This window comes from Malaclemys terrapin, chromosome 16 (assembly GCF_027887155.1).
Source record: "Malaclemys terrapin pileata isolate rMalTer1 chromosome 16, rMalTer1.hap1, whole genome shotgun sequence".
Lineage (NCBI taxonomy): Eukaryota > Metazoa > Chordata > Testudines > Emydidae > Malaclemys > Malaclemys terrapin.
Window position 1 is genome coordinate 26301003 of NC_071520.1, and position 15886 is coordinate 26316888.

General features: G+C 46.2%; 1 protein-coding gene across 2 annotated transcripts; it reads left to right on the forward strand.

Annotated features, from left to right (window-relative positions):
* Positions 1–413: 413 nt before the first annotated feature.
* On the forward strand, positions 414–15843 carry LOC128824701 (P2X purinoceptor 4-like). 2 transcript variants are annotated; one of them, XM_054006511.1, is made up of 12 exons: positions 414–711; positions 5975–6122; positions 7762–7833; positions 7988–8060; positions 8972–9068; positions 10069–10149; positions 10312–10453; positions 11436–11572; positions 13479–13572; positions 13677–13742; positions 13836–13931; positions 14267–15843. In XM_054006511.1, the coding sequence occupies exons 1-12, from the start codon at positions 572–574 to the stop codon at positions 14270–14272; spliced, it is 1152 nt and encodes a 383-aa protein (XP_053862486.1). In that variant the 5' UTR covers positions 414–571; the 3' UTR covers positions 14273–15843. The 2 variants fall into 2 exon arrangements, with proteins under 2 accessions (XP_053862486.1, XP_053862485.1); XM_054006510.1 differs by having other exon boundaries at positions 417–711; positions 14864–15843.
* Positions 15844–15886: the final 43 nt, after the last annotated feature.

Consider the following 15886-nt stretch of genomic DNA (forward strand, 5'->3'; position numbering starts at 1 on the left):
TTATCTAAACTCCCCAGCTGCTGGAATCCCAGATTGCATGGCGAGATCGGCTTTCATGTCTAGCCCTTGTGGTTGTAGCGAAAAGCTTGAAAACACGTAGTGCCCCCTAAAGGCTCAGAAGCCAGGCGGCAAATCAAGAGGACCCAACTTTTATTATTTTTTTTTAAATCTCATGATTGTTGAACATGAGATTGCTCGGCAATCCATATCGCTCCCCCGCCTTCATTTAAAGGGCTGTGAACAGCGGTGCTGGGACAGTTTGTATCTGGGAGGGGCTGAGAGCCACTGACCCAAACTCTAAACCCTGTAAAACCACTCCCCCCCCCCCCGGATTAAGGCACAACCAGCACAGCAGGATGGGATCCTGCCCCAGGGGAGCCGGGCGGGACTAGGTGGCCCAGAAACGCCCGCCGGGGGCTGGCCCGTGGCGGAGTTGCGCCAATAGGGGGTGCCCGCTCCCTGTCAATCCGGGGCCGGACAGCTGTGGAGCCAAGAGCCGGGGGAGGGAGTTCCCGAGCCTGGACCCGCGGCCGAGGGAGGTGCGGGCTGCAGGCAGCCCCCAGCCGGACTCATGGCCTCCGGGGCGTGCTGCGGGGCGCTCCGCGGCTTCCTCTTCGAGTACGACACCCCCCGCATCGTGCTGATCAAGAGCCGCAAAGTGGGGCTGGTGAACCGGGCGGTGCAGCTGGCCATCCTGGCCTACGTGATCGGGTGAGCGGGGCTGGGGGAAGCCGGCGGGTCCGCCCTGCAGAGCCCCTGCCCCAGGGCTGGCACGAGGAGTATCCCACCCCCCGGTGCGATCCGCGCCCCCCCCCCTTTGCAAGGACTTTCACTTTCATTTGTGATGACGCCGTTGGGAAAACAGCCCCCTCCCCTCCATCCCAGCTGTGTTTTGCAAAGGGGATTCCGGGAAAGAGATTTCCCGCCCCCCGCCTGATGGGGGGCTGCTGACTTAGCAGGAGGGGGGTGGTGCGCAGTGTTCCGGGTCCCCTGGCCAGGGATCAAGCACTGGCTAGCGGTAGTGGGCGCATGGGACAGGTGAAGTTGATACAGAGTTGTGTAATTACGTTTCTACGTTCGTGTCTTCCACCCCTTTGCACTGGGAGTTGCCTGGAGCAGGGAGCGAGCTTGGCCTCTGCTTGTACTGCTCCTGATCAGGGTCTCTGGGTGGTGGTGTAATAGCAGGGGAGCACCCCAGCGGTGCCTCCAAAATATTTGGACTCAATACTTCGGGTGCCAGGATGCGCAGCAACAAGGAAAGTGACCCTGCCCACAAGATAAGGGAAATATGCCTGGCAGGTAGGTTGTGGCACAGATGGCTCCGGATCCCTGTGTTGTAACTGACTCTAAATCAAACCAACTAAACTCTGGGATTCTAAGGCAAATGTAGGGATTTAGCCAGAAGGCGAGGTCTTGGTCTCTTTAGTTTCCTGTAGCAGGCAGGTATGTCTGCAGTGGAGAGCTCTTGCCTAGAGAACTTATCCTTGCTCTGCTTGTCTGTCACAACAGAGTTGGTGCCCTGAAGTTCCCCATTGTAAAGCTCACCTGATGGGTTGGGCCTTTGACCAAGTGATCTTATAAGCTCATGCAGATCCTGGAACTTAATGTTTACAGAGTTGTCAGAGTAGCTAGTTGCCAGGTCATCAATCCTCGGGAAAATGGCTAAGAAAGTATCTTGACTTGAGTACTCAGCAGGGTCTGAAATATATTAAAACATGGAGTTCAGACTTCAGTGACTATCTTTTTGGGGCAGTTGTAAGTCCCAATAAATGAGGGACATAGCTGTTGTGGTTTTTATTCCCTAGAAAAAGTTCAAGGGAGTAAATACTAGGAACAGAAAAAGAATTATTTAGAGACCAAGGGTTTGGGTTTTTTTTGGGTGTAATGGAATGAAATCAAGCTAGGAAACTTAAGGTGAATATCAGGAATTACTAAGAATAGTGAGTCTCACATGGACAGTGATGGAATCCCCTTTACTTAAAAGTGGGCTAGATAAAGCATTTAAATATGCCACAGAGCCTTTTGCTACTGGATGGAGATAATTAGACTAAATGTAATAGTTCTTACATATCTAATATCTGTTATGCTAATAGATTGAAAAATTCAGGGTCTTGTATTGAACTGCTGACACCTTATTTAGTTGTGACACTCTGAGAATCTTTCCCAGCCCTGAAGAAGAGCTCTGTGTAAGCTCGAAAGCTTGTCTCTGACCAGCAGAAGTTGGTCCAATAAAAGATATTGCCTCACCCACTTTGTCCCTCTAATATCCTGGGACCGATATGGCTACAACAACACTGCATACACCTTATGGAAACATCAGTGTCTTCTTAACTGGCTGCAAAAAGAACAGGAGTACTTGTGGCACCTTAGAGACTAACAAATTTATTAGAGCATAAGCTTTCGTGGACTACAGCCCACTTCTTCGGATGCATATCATAGAAGTGAGAAGTGGGCTGTAGTCCACGAAAGCTTATGCTCTAATAAATTTGTTAGTCTCTAAGGTGCCACAAGTACTCCTGTTCTTTTTGCGGATACAGGCTAACACGGCTGCTACTCTGTTAACTGGCTGTTCTATCATAGAATCTGCATTTCTCTCTGTCATCTGTTGTGAATTTTGGTCGTGTCACTTGACTGCTGTTGAAATAGCTGATATCACAAACAGAAAGATGGACATCAGATGATAAGCGAGAAATTTAACTTAATGCGGATGTCACAAGCCCTGAAAGGGGAGAAATAAGATATGTAATTGGAATGTCTTTTTAACAGTATTGCCTTAACTTCCATGGGGCACCAAAAGGTCTCTGGGTGACTTGACTGCATAACAGAGGAATGGTAAAGTGGCATTAATTTGTGACTTGGTTGGATTCTTCTGCTGGCAGCCTGATTCTCCTCTCTCCCCAGTCTTATGTGTGTGTAATGCCATTGACTGTGCTGGAGTTACTCCTGATATGCGCTGGACTGGGTGAGAGGAGACCAGCCCGTTTCCATGCACCAGGAAAAACGCTGGTGCTGTCATCTCTGCTTTTTCTTACAAAAACTTGGTCATTTCTTCCTATCTGGTTTCTCACTGTGCTTTTCTACTCTGAGATTTTTGGCTTGTTGTCAGCTCTTTGTTTACCACAGCTCAGTGACTTTCTCCACAACCATCCTCCCCGAAGTCCTTTCCCATCTGCCCACTCAATGTAAAGTGGAAAGAAACCTCAGCCTATCTAGTTCCTTTTTCAGCTGAACAAATCTCCAAAAATAGAATGGAGACCCTAAAGCAATTAACTTAAGGGCCTGATCCAGTCCCATTAAAGCAAATGGAAAGACTCCCCTTGACTGTACTCGGAGTTCAATTGGAACCTAAGCTTGTTTGGCTATTGCTGGTGTTTTTGTCTTCTGAGATAAGGTAGTTCCTCTTCATGGATAGTGTCACTTCTAGTGCCAGCTCCCTTTAATGGGGCTGTCCTTAGCGGTCAAGGCTCAGACATCCAGGGAAGTCATCAGGCCTTTTGAAAGGATCTTAAACTGGATTTCCCTAAATAAGTAGCTCAGCCCCATAAGATGGCTTCCAAGTGACAGAGCAGAAACTCTCTAGAGAGAATGGCCTTGTGGCTGTTCTGAATTGTGGGATTTCCGAAGTGTTGTGAATGGAATGCCCCAAGCTGCTCTCAGGGGCTTGAATTTTCAATACCTGACTCGTGGGCTAAACTGTTGTGCAGGACAGAAGCATATCGGGCTGAGGGATAGCAGTCTGCCTTTTACAGTATGAGAGTCTTGGGAATTGGCACTAGAGGCTGGACCAGGAGATCACTGACCAGGATGATCTCGTGTGTTTGTCTTCAGTGTGGCTTGTAACTTCCTCCTCTCACATGTTTGAGACATTTCCTGTCCCCAAACTAATCTTCATACTAGTCAGTAACAGTACTGCCAACCTCCAGCGCTCAAAAATCACGGGGGAACTCCCACAGATCATGAGATTGGTTTAGAAATAATGAAGTTTTTAAAACAACAATGTGGGCTCTTCATTTGCTTTCTGTTTTTTTTTTTAGTTCTTAGAGTTCATGGTTTCAAGCTTTTTCTCTGTAATCATGAGGGCTAGACTTTTCTCTAAAATTTTGAGATTCTCAGGTAATCACACGAGTCTGGGAACTGGGGTTTTAAGAAACTCCAAATATCCCAAGGCTAATGACAAACATTGGCAACCTTAAAGTTCTCAAACTGCAAGAGAGAGAAAATTTCCTGTTACGGACATTACCTTAGTACATCAAGGTATCAGGATGGATAAAAATCAATTTAAACAAACAAACAAACAAAAAATTGGATTTTTTGATAAAATGCTTTTTGAGGGGAAAAAAACTGTTTAAAGATAGTTTTAAGATACATTATAGCTCAAAGATATCTCATCATGGAATAGGGATTATAAATTCTAATTCTATAGTATGAGACGATATATTCATGTAATGTTTAAGAAAAGTCTTGTATATGAGTTCCAATAGTTCATGGATTAGGGATCCAGTCTTATGGGGTTCCACAGGCTTCTGTATAGATTATTTAGGTTAATCTTTCTGTCTGCCCACTTGGACTCAGTGCTCAGTCTAGAAGATACCATCAGAGATGCTTAGTTTTGCCATTCTCAAACTGTGGATTTGTGTATCCGGAGATAACATGCTTGTTAACAGCAAAAATGTTTTTAAATAAATAAATAATATATAGAGGGGAGAAATAACAGACCTCAACCCTATTGTCCCTCTGCAAATTTGTGTACACAGAGTCAATCCCTTACCTCTCTCTAACAGTGCAAAGTTTCTAAAAGTTCAGTGAATAGAAGATTGTTGGGGCAGAATAGATCTAGACAAGGAGAAGAAGTCTGGAAATAAATGTGAGAAGGGAGGGACAGGCAATAGAAACAAAATTGAAACTGTTTGAGCAACATATTCCAGAATGCACTTTTATGTAGAAATCCATGATTAAATCGAGTCTTCCTGACTAGTGATTTAAATCATGATTTAAATCAAATCCACCCTGGTCAGTATTACTTTAAATGGCCTCCCTTAAGGAAAATATATGGGCCTGACTTTTCCACTGCCTCATGCATTCATGTACCCTGTGAGAGAGCATCTATGCATGTGTGAGTGATTTACCACTTGTATAAGTGGGTGGCGAACTCTCAGTTGGTAGCAGTCCCGTTTTATACCCACTTTTCATGGTTGGAAACACAGCAAGGTCCAATACAGGGAGAACAGGCCCCTACATTGCCTGAATGGAGCTAGTGGACTGGTCAAACCAGGTAGTGACATCTGTAGATGGCGGAGCAATAAAAGGTAAATGCAAGCTGCTCACTGGGGCTCTCCTAAAATAGATGATCCTGTCCGATAACAAAAGCACATGGGACCCATATGTATTGTCAGCCTGATTCTGCTCCCACCCTTACTGTTGTAAAGCAAGAGTAACTCCACTGATGTCACTATACCAGTGTGAATAAGAGCTGAATGGGGGATGCGACTTGTCTAGATACAAAAGCCCACAAGTGTCTGCTCTTCTCTGCTTCAGCCTTTGCAGCTGATTCTCATTTGATGTTGTGAGTGTATCTGTCATTTCCACCTCAAATAATGCCTGGCGTCTGCCAGATCACCCTTCTCATTTCAGATCCTAGCCCTAAAACTTACCTGTGAAAACTTCCAGTGCAAACCCACCGCTGAAGGGATCCAATAGTTATATAATACCCCACAAAGCAGGTGACTGGGGGGATTACAGCATCTTTCAGGTGTTTGAGAAGCATTAGTTAAGGCTGTCCTCCCAGGCGAAATGGGTCCCTATTAGCCCCATTTTACAGATGGGGGTGGGAGGGAAATGAGTCACATCTTGACTCTCCCAAAGTCACCTAAGGAACTAGAAATAGAACCCAGGCCTCCGGGCTCCCAGTCACACTGCTGGGATCTCGAAAGGTGTCTCAGTGCAGAAGCCATGATGAACTTTCCTTCTTTTGCAGCTGGGTCTTTGTGTGGGAAAAGGGCTACCAGGAAACCGACTCTGTGGTCAGTTCTGTTACCACCAAGGTGAAGGGAATAACCATGACAAACACTTCGGAGTTGGGACTCCGGATCTGGGATGTGGCTGATTATGTTATTCCACCTCAGGTATGGGATTTCTGGCACAGTTTGATAGGGCTTTGCCAACAAACAGACGTCTCTTGCAGACAGGGGTTCAACTCTGGAATGCCCGTTCTCTGTGTCTGCAGCAAAACTACTGGTCTGAAAAAGGCCTTTGGCTATTAGCCTGGTTTCCAGAGGCACTAAACATCCGCAATTCCCACTGACTTCATCAGGGTTTAAGAGTGCTCAGCACTGGTGTGTCTGTTTTTGTATGGGGGTGGGGAGAGGAATACCGCAGCCTCTGGATAAAGCTGCAGTAATGACCCAGGTATTCTCTCCTACTTCTGTATTGCTTTGTTTGTTTAAAAGCCAATAGACCAAAGTTAAACACTGTATTCTCTCAGGCGCAACGGTCCTAACAGTTCTCAAATAACCTGATCCGGAACTAAACAGGAACTGTTGGAAGTTACTGATTGACAGAGGAGAGCCTGCTGCCATTTTGATACTTGTCTGTTCTGAGTGGGCGGTACTTGGCCTTCAACCCTCCCTGGACACCTACAGCCTGCCAGCCTTTGAATGACTCTGTCCACAGCAAACCTGGTGGAGATGTGCCAGAGCCTTCTGAGTGGGAACTTGCCAATTAAGTAATTAAGACTAGTTTGCTGGTGCATGAACAAGGAAAAGCATCTGAGCCCGTTGGGCTTGTGCCCTAAAGAAATGCAGGTGGGAGATCAGTGCCTGCAGGTGGAAAAGTACAAAAGCACTAAGGCTGGAACAGGCTCCACATTAAGAGATTAAAAACGCAAGCTCTAATCATGCCAGCTAATCCATGCAGTGGGGAGCTTTCTGTCTGCACTGGACCTATTGAAATCAATGGTGCTCCATTCAGGAGCATTGTGCCTGTGTGGATCAGCTTGCAGGACTGAGTGGTCCTTGGCAGTGGCCAGTGGTCCTCTTTGCACGCTCATATGAAAACTCCAGCATGTTCTAGCAGTAGCTGCCTCTGGCCACAGATCTACATACTAATGTTAACGTCCCTCGAGGTGTTCAACCTGGTGCTAAACGAATATCTAGGGCAGTGGTTCTCAATCTGTTTACCATTGCTGGCCGCTTATGCAGCTTTCTATGTGTTATGTGGGCCGCATCCAAATAAAAAATATATATATATTATACACACACATACACACTACCTGTATGACCCTGCGGATGTCACATGAGCTGCAACTGTGTGCTGATTGGGCTGCAAGCAGCCCATGGGCCACGGGTTGAGAACCACTGATCAAGGATGACATGTCATCTCCTTGTTTCATTACACCTGACTTGAGCTGTTGCTTCAACTGCCGGGAGCCTTGTCTGTGCCAGTGCCACCCCACTAGAGCTGCACCATTGGAGCGCTATGGAGGGGTCCTTAACTTTCATAGTGTGGATTCAGTGAACCTCTGGACAGAGCACAGTAGAAAGGGTTATACTCCTTCAGGACTGTTCTGTCCTAAGGAATGAGGATTCTTCAAGTGTTGCCTGTGACACCCTATTACAATAGCAGTGCGTGTGCTCTCTCCAAACACTAGCTTTCTACAGCACCACCTGAGAACCTGTTAATGCAGATCAAGTGAGGCTCTTGCTTTCCAGAGCATCGCTGCTTAGAACTAACCCATAAATCTCATTGATTGTCTTGCCTATTCAGGGGGAGAATACGTTATTCATCATGACAAACCTGATAATCACACTGAATCAGACACAAGGCTATTGTCCTGAGGTAGGTACGGTATCTGGCAGTCTCCTTTATACTTTATCTCTGGAAGAGTATAATCCTTAACTGGGAGGAATAACTCCCATCTTGTGGCAGGGAGGGAACAGGGGAGGGTGGCAAGTCATCTTTGTGACTTACAGTAACAATTCTTCCCCTCTAGCTTCCAGATAAGACAACTGTGTGTAATTCCAGTAAGGACTGTACTGCAGGATACATAGGCACTCACAGCAATGGTATGAAACCAATGTACACTGTATTGGGACACCTAAGAGGTTGTGTTTTCACTAGTACAGGAGGGGAAGCAGTGTTTCGTCCGATTACCTTGGCTTTTATTCTGTAAGCAAAGTGTAATACAACTTTAGACAAGAGGCCTCACAAAAGGGAGCACAAAGGGATAAATGTTCTAGTACCACATGAAAATAGAAACGTTACTGATCTGAACTCCATAAAGTGAAGTTTATTGGCAGCTGTAAACCTCTACTGTGCTAGTCATTCCCCCCTGGTCAAGTTAGATTTCCTTATGCACAGCCTTTCCTTTCAGAAGTCGGCATCCACTTACCAGGTTAACAAGATCTGTTTAAATGACAGGAAGTTGTAACGCTTCATGTCCCATGTAAACACTAAAATACCCTGGAATTTTCTTCTAGCCCTTCAATTTCAGTGTATCAGACTGATATTCTAAAATGACACCATAATTAATCAGACTCTTCCCATTATGGGCTGGGATGGAGACATGGCTGGTGGTTTTGGGTTGGCCCTCTCACGATTTTGGCAGAGTTTCTCAAGGGCAGTATTGAGGTTTCCAGGTTAGACATACCATAGGAACAAGCTGTTACCAGATTCTCACCAAGCAGCAAAGAAGCCAGTTTTCCTGCTGACTCTTTAGAGGCCACCCACTGCTAATGATAACCCCGCTGCGGTGGGCGTTAGCCCTTCCCTAACAGGCAGGTTTACACTGGTGCTATCCCTAACTAGTATAGTTACCAGGGGGTTCTGTTGTTGAACTTTCCCCGTGATGTGGGGATAACCTATCCAGCCTGTTAGCGCCTTACAGGGTGATGAGGGTTGTGTGTCAGAGCCTGTGTGAATGTTGCCATACTGCTCTCGATGCCCAGGTATTAACTCTGTTCCCATGTCCTTCCAGGAGTCCAGACTGGGAAGTGTAGTGAATACTCCACCTCTGTCAAAACCTGTGAGATCTATGCTTGGTGTCCCGTGGAGAATGACACACATTTACCTAAGTGAGTGCTGTCTGTTGTCACATCCCATTTACCACTGATGGGCGGGCTGGCGGCCCATGCGGTCGTGAACCGGAGGGGTGGTCTCTGGCCAGTGGCTCTTACTGTGTGGTCCAATCATGGAAGTTTGAAAACCATGGCCAAAGGAGGCTTTGGTGCACTTGTAGCAATGGCAGTAAGCAGGAATGGGGGAGAGCTGAGAGCAGTCACTGCCTACTGAAAAGAACTGTCAGATAAGCCTTGCGGCATCTCAGAACTGCATGGCAGCTGGTGTCACCTGCTGACACAGTGGGCTGCTTCCTCAAGGTGGATGAGTAACATGGAAAGCAATGGCTGACGCTAATTTCCAGCCGGGTGGCAATACAAGTCAGAGATGTGAGTCCCGGCTGGCATCGGCGGTAGTGCGCTAAAGAGAATAGCGTAGCTTGGGAAGCAGTGGGACCATTCTAGCTGCCCTGAGTACAAACCCGCTGGTACCTCGTAGGTACCTATTTGGGGGCTGCTAGCACATGGTACTGCGGCTACTGTACCGTTTGAGCATACTAGTCAATGAGAGCTAGCACAGTACGTCCACTCGAGTGGGGAGTCACGCTCCTAGCTCATAAGTGTGAACGTAGCCTTAGTTGTGTACTGGCCACTTCTCAGTTTTAGATTACAGGAACTCCAGTGCACTCTTCTACCACAACATAAATCTAATACTAATACATTGCCCTATGTAGACTAAGGAGTCTAATCCAGTGCTGCTAGAAAAGTAAACCAGGAGTCAAACTCGTGATGCCTATGATCCCTTATTTCACTCCCACTCCCTCTGTCTAGCTTTATAACGTGCACACTGCTATAGGAGCTTTGGGCAAGTGCCTTCACTCCTCTATCTCAATTTACCCACCAGTGTAACTTACCTGCCTTACAAGGGTGTTGGATAACTGGCTTCACAAAGTGCTCTGAGATGCTGTGTATGGACATTGCAAAGGTGAATGTTTTTAATCTTCCAATTGTTTCATAGGCCGGCTTTCCTAAAGGATGCTGAGAACTTCACCATTTTGGTGAAGAACAATATCTGGTATCCCAAGTTCAACTTCACCAGGTAAGTATCCCGTAGAGGTGCTAGTGTGATCACAGGGGCTAGTACTTCTCTGCTGAACAGGGTGTTGAGAAGCTCGGTGAGCTGCGGGCTGGGATGGAGGAGGATGTGCAGGAGCACAGGGCTGCTGTAACACGTCTCGTCTCTTCTTTCGTGCCACTTCAGGCGAAATATTCTGCCCTCTATCAGTACCGCTTACCTCAAGACCTGCATTTACGACCCTAAAACGGATCCCTTCTGCCCAATCTTCCGAGTCCATCGAATAGTTGAAGCTGCAGGACAGAATTTTCAAGAGATGGCTGTTGAGGTATGTGGAAATTCTGTCCTCACTTAGGCCAGATCCACACTATAAACTTACATGGGCATGTCACTCAGTTATCCACCCCCCTGAGCGACCTGACCCCCAAGGGCGACAGCGCTCTGTCGACGGCAGGGCTTCTCCCCCTGAAATAGCTACCACCTCTCACAGAGGTGGATTAACTACGCCGACAGGAGAAAGTGCTACAGTGTTTGAAGTGTAGACCTGCCCTTTCGTGTTTGTTCAATGAAAGGACGTAACAAAGGAACTGGAGCCATTGTTACGCAGCCTCTTCAACTGCCTCAGAACGTAATACTTGCTCGTGTTGGCAGCCATCTAACAAGTAGCAAAACGACTGCTAGTCAGAAGGCTTTTTTTTTTCCAGGGCCATAGGGAATATTTTAACTTTACTTTGTAAATATTTAACTTCCCTTCTGTTTGTCTTGCGTGGCACTCGTGAAAACGCTTCTGCAGTATTATGAAAAGGGCTCATTCAGCATAGCTGAAGTAAAGCTGGTAAACAATTCAGCTGGCATCTGGGACTGTGCACCACTTACAGTGGAAAGGGTTTGTGTGCCTGAGACCGTTCTAAAGTCTTGCGTTTTCAGTGAAAGACACCATGTGTCAATAGTTTTTGGTTGGTTTGTTTTAATAAACTGGATCCTGGTTTCTCTTGCTGATTTTTTTTTAATAGGCTGGAAAGTAACAGTTTGTTGTATGGGTAGGAAGTTGGGGGACATGCCATGCACATCACCCCGAATTACAAGTTTCACACTGGTAAATGTGTGAGCTTAAGTCTAGTGGGGTATCTGCAGTGGGATGAAAAGCAAATCTTGATGTGTACCTTGAAACCAGATATGCTCTTCTCTAAACTAGCGTGTCCAGGTCAACGTGAAGAAATCCCTTTGACAGGTTGGCCAGCAATTTTAAGCTACCCCCTCTGATGCATTTGCTCTGTGTGCGCCTTTTTGTTTGTTTGTTTGCTGTGCAGGGTGGAGTAATGGGGGTGCAGATCAATTGGAACTGTGACCTTGACAAACCAGCTTCTTACTGTGTGCCAAAATACACCTTCCGTCGCCTTGACAACAAGGATTCTGACCACACGGTCTCACCTGGATATAATTTCAGGTACACGGTTGAGTAGCGGAGTCTGCGGTGTCATTATGGCTCACTCCACATTATTAGTACAACTACAGGGGTTCTTGAGAACCAGGTTGTGATGCTCTTTCTGCCCCAGTTCATGTCACGATCTAGCTACCAAAACCCAATTTGTCTTATGACCACCGAAGTGTCCCCCTTACCGTGGACCAGATCCTCAGCTGCTATAACTCATTGTAGCAATGCTGAGGTCAGTGGAGATACGGTGACTTAAGTGGCTGGGTCAGAGCCTCAGCTTAACATGCACTGAATCATGTCTGTAGCGGTGCAGCCTATGAAAATCTGGGCAGCCCTCCCATCATGTTTCATAGGAGGTTAGAGTGCCCAGAGGATCTGCACGTGGGGCAATGAACTCTGGCGTCCCCTATTGTTTAGAGTTTGGGTGCAGGGAGAACATAGTCCATTGCACTATGTAGGTATAGCTAGAGGATAGTGTTTCACTCTGGTTACAAGATGACAACTACTAGAAGCACTTAACCAATATAGTTCTACCACTCTGCTGGCAAAGCGCTCCTAGTGTGGCTGCAACTGAGAGAGCTCATGATGAGACAAACTGGCTTGCTTCAGCTGCTTCTTCCTCCATTTTGCCAGTGTAGCTGCGTCTACACCAGGGATGTTTAGCAGTACAGCTATATCAGGGAGATCACAGCCCTAGACCTGGCTGGAGGGCCAGCTTAAACCACCGGCAAGAGCAATGTCTGGTTGTCTACCGTGGTTACAGCACCAACCGTAATGTGTGCTGGCTCAAGTTGTGTCCACTGTGTCACTAAGGTTACAAAACACTCCAGCTAACGTAGCGGGCATATCTGCTAGAACTTGAAAATTTGTGAATCTTAAATTCTGGCAGAAGGTCGACTGCCTGAAGACTATGATGTGACAGCCCGAAGGCTAAGACTCTTTATGTAGAGATTCTCATGTAAACAGAAGACAGTGTTTCATCCAAAGTCTGTCACGGGAGGCTGCTTTGCTGTGGAAAGCTGATAAGTTGTTCACACTTATCCTGAAAAGCCTGCAGGCCTCTATGTCTAGCAAACTCCAAATGCTGTCAAGACCTGTTACACTAGCCTGTTTGATTAGAACAGGCTGGTCCAACTATGCAGAGAGTAAACTGCTTCTAGACTTGGCCATTGACACTTCCCATTGTGTGTGCTTATGATGGAAAAAACGTGTAGCCAAATAGCAGTCATTCCTCTTCTCTTCCGTCCTTTCTTCTCTTCCCACTTGAAGCAGCAAATCACATGGCACAGTAAGTCTGATCTCCCTCTTTCTCCCCTATTCAATGTCTGCATGCAAGTAGTGTTGCTTGAGCTAAGAAAATGACTTCTGTGGATGCAACCTTGTAGCTCCAAGTACTGTCACTAAGCAAGTCTCATTCAAGTCTGAAGTACTATCTGTTCCCTTTAGCAAATCACATACCTGCAAAAATCCTCTGTACCTCCCACATCAGACTGTATATAGCTTGGTGGATCCTTTGGGTGGCTCTGCTATAAATCTGTAAACTAAAACCCTCTTGATATTTTCACTCGCACTTTGTCCTGTTGGAAACTAAATTACTCATCTGAAATGCTCAGACTGCACCAAGAGGTATCCAAGGTTGGTTATAAAGAGCACTCACGTGGATTTCCCCTCTTCCACTCCTCCCCTCCTGTGCTTCAGAACTCTTCCAAACCCAGCTCTTCTAATCCAGCCACTAACTACTTCTGTCTAAGGCTCTCAACTTCTCCTTGATGGATATTGCATGGCATGTGTAATTGTAATAATACAAGCTCATCCGTTCATTGGCCAGTATGAGTAAAATAATGGCAACAGTGGGATCAGGGTGGAACAGAAAGTAACTCCTAATCTTTTTAAAGTCTCTAAAACACTTGTTCTTCAGGTTTGCAAAATACTACAAGGACACAAATGGCACTGACTCGCGGACACTAATTAAGGCTTACGGCATCCGTTTTGATATCATGGTGTTTGGAAAGGTAGCTCTTTGTTTCTTGAGCAGTCTCATGGCTGCTTTATTCACTTCTAAATGTTTTCAGAGTCTGCAAAAATGCTTATAACTGTCACTCTGTGTCTCTGTTAGGCAGGAAAATTTGATATAATTCCTACAATGATTAACATTGGCTCTGGGCTAGCACTGTTTGGAGTGGTAAGTTACATTGTCTTTATTGAGACAGATTTTTAAACTAATATCTGTTTGCCTTAAAGTAAGAACAGTTACAAGATCTTTGATCTCAACTAGGCAACAGTCTTGTGTGACATCGTGGTTCTGTACTTCATGAAGAAGAGATATTACTACAGAGAGAAGAAATACAAATACGTAGAAGATTATGAACTGGTAAGTAGCATGGCTGTGTGTGGTTAGTCATAGTTGCAGCCAAGTTCACCCCCCCCTCTTCTCCCCCCCCCCCCCCCCCGACGTTGTGGCTTGTCCATGGATACATGGAAATGATTATCTGCAGCCAGATGACCACTAAGTTAGCTCTATCCAGATCCCAAATGCAGAGTTTCATAGATGAGCGGGTAGAGAAGGACAGGACTTCTCCAAGGGGCCAATTTTATTTCTTGGTGGAACCCAAGACCCTAGGAACCAGTGTCTGTCCTCTATGAAACATGATCTTGTTCCTGATGCAGGGATGGGAGAAATTTCAACCTGCTCTTACTGTATTTCAGTCCTGACCTGTAACCCCAGCACCTGCCTCTTGTGAGCCGAAGATGTTGGGATAAAGACTAATGCTCATCTTCCCCAAACCTTTCCACTGGTGACCTAAGTGTGATCCTGCTCTGAAAAGTGACTTTAAAAAAAAGTTATTCCTATTGATCTGAATTCACAGGTCAAAGTGTCTGTTTGTAACTGACATTAGCTTCCTAACTGCCAGCACCATAAACAATTCTGGGATCTAGATGTGAGGCTGGGCTGTTCCTAGTATCTCTTGGAGAATAGAGTGTCTGCCCTCTGCTGCTTCCTTGTCTTCAACAGGATTTCACCCAAGCTGCTGAGGGCAGGATTTTTGCCCTGCAGCTGAAATTTGGTTGGAAATGCTTATGCGTGAGCTGAACTCACCTGTGAAAAGCCACAAATTAATTATCTAATGCACACAGGGAGCAGATTTCTTGTGGGAAGGTTCCTTTTTTGGCTGACTAGATCAAGGCAGGATTCCAATTCTGGTCTCCAGGAGTGAGCTGCTAGTGCACTACCATAAACTAGGGTCTGCCCATTTTGCCCTCTCGGTAAGTGTAATGATGGTCTACCCTCTGTCCTTTCTAAAGGGACCCAGTGAGACCTATGGAACACAATCATGACAGCAGTGGTGCTGCAGCATCAACTGCCCAATATGAAGAGCTGCTGTGAATGTTATTCTGCTTCATAGAGAGACAGTAAGATGATGATGCTGCAGGCTTCCCTTCCTGGAACTGGGTTAATCAATCTGCATTCTCCAAGTGGAAAGAGAAACCTCCCTCATTACTTTAGGACTGACAAACAGTGCATTCTTGTTCTCTGTCACTGACAAACTGGGGAAAGTTCTGAAGTTACTAGTTGTTTGAATTCTGGCCACGGTAAACAAATGTATGCCAAACTTTCATGGAAAGCATCTCAAGATAAGTAACAGCAGAGTAAGTCTCCCCTTCCCCCTTACTTCCTGTATCCCCCTATCCTCTAGAAAGCCCCCTGGAGGGGCTAGCCACCCAAAGCCTACCTCTTTGCTAGGGGCTTAGGCAGTTGGGCCAGGATGAGTGACATTAAGTTGGGAAGGGTAGCTGCCCTCCGTTGAGGTTACTTGTTGGTGGGAGAGCCAGGCCCCTCTTAAGAGGTGAGATCCCTTCCCCAGCTGTGGTGAACGTGGTTGCTAATCTTCCCCCTCAGGGCTGGAGAGCATCTAACTTCAGCATGATGGCAATAAAATGTATTTCCTTACTGTGAGGGCAAGTCAACAGCTAACCTGCAGGTTACCCCTCATGTAGCTGATCTTCAGGAGCCCAGAGTAGGAGATGAAGTGCTCTCTAGGTCTCCTGCATTCAAGTAAATGGCTGATGCATTTATAAAGAGGCTGCTGCTTTTCTGGTCCTCTTAAAATTCAGTGTTTGTAATGAAGGAAAAAGACGACAACGGTGATAGCACTTCACAATGAGTGGAGATGCCAATATTCCAAACACACACATTAACTATAGTGAATACATTTTCTTCTAAGTGATTTGATATAAGAGGAGAATCCATTCTCGAGTGAACCAATAAAGCGCTTACAAAGGTAGAGCATGGTCTCTTTGCTTAGAAATGCGGCAGCTGGTGAGGCC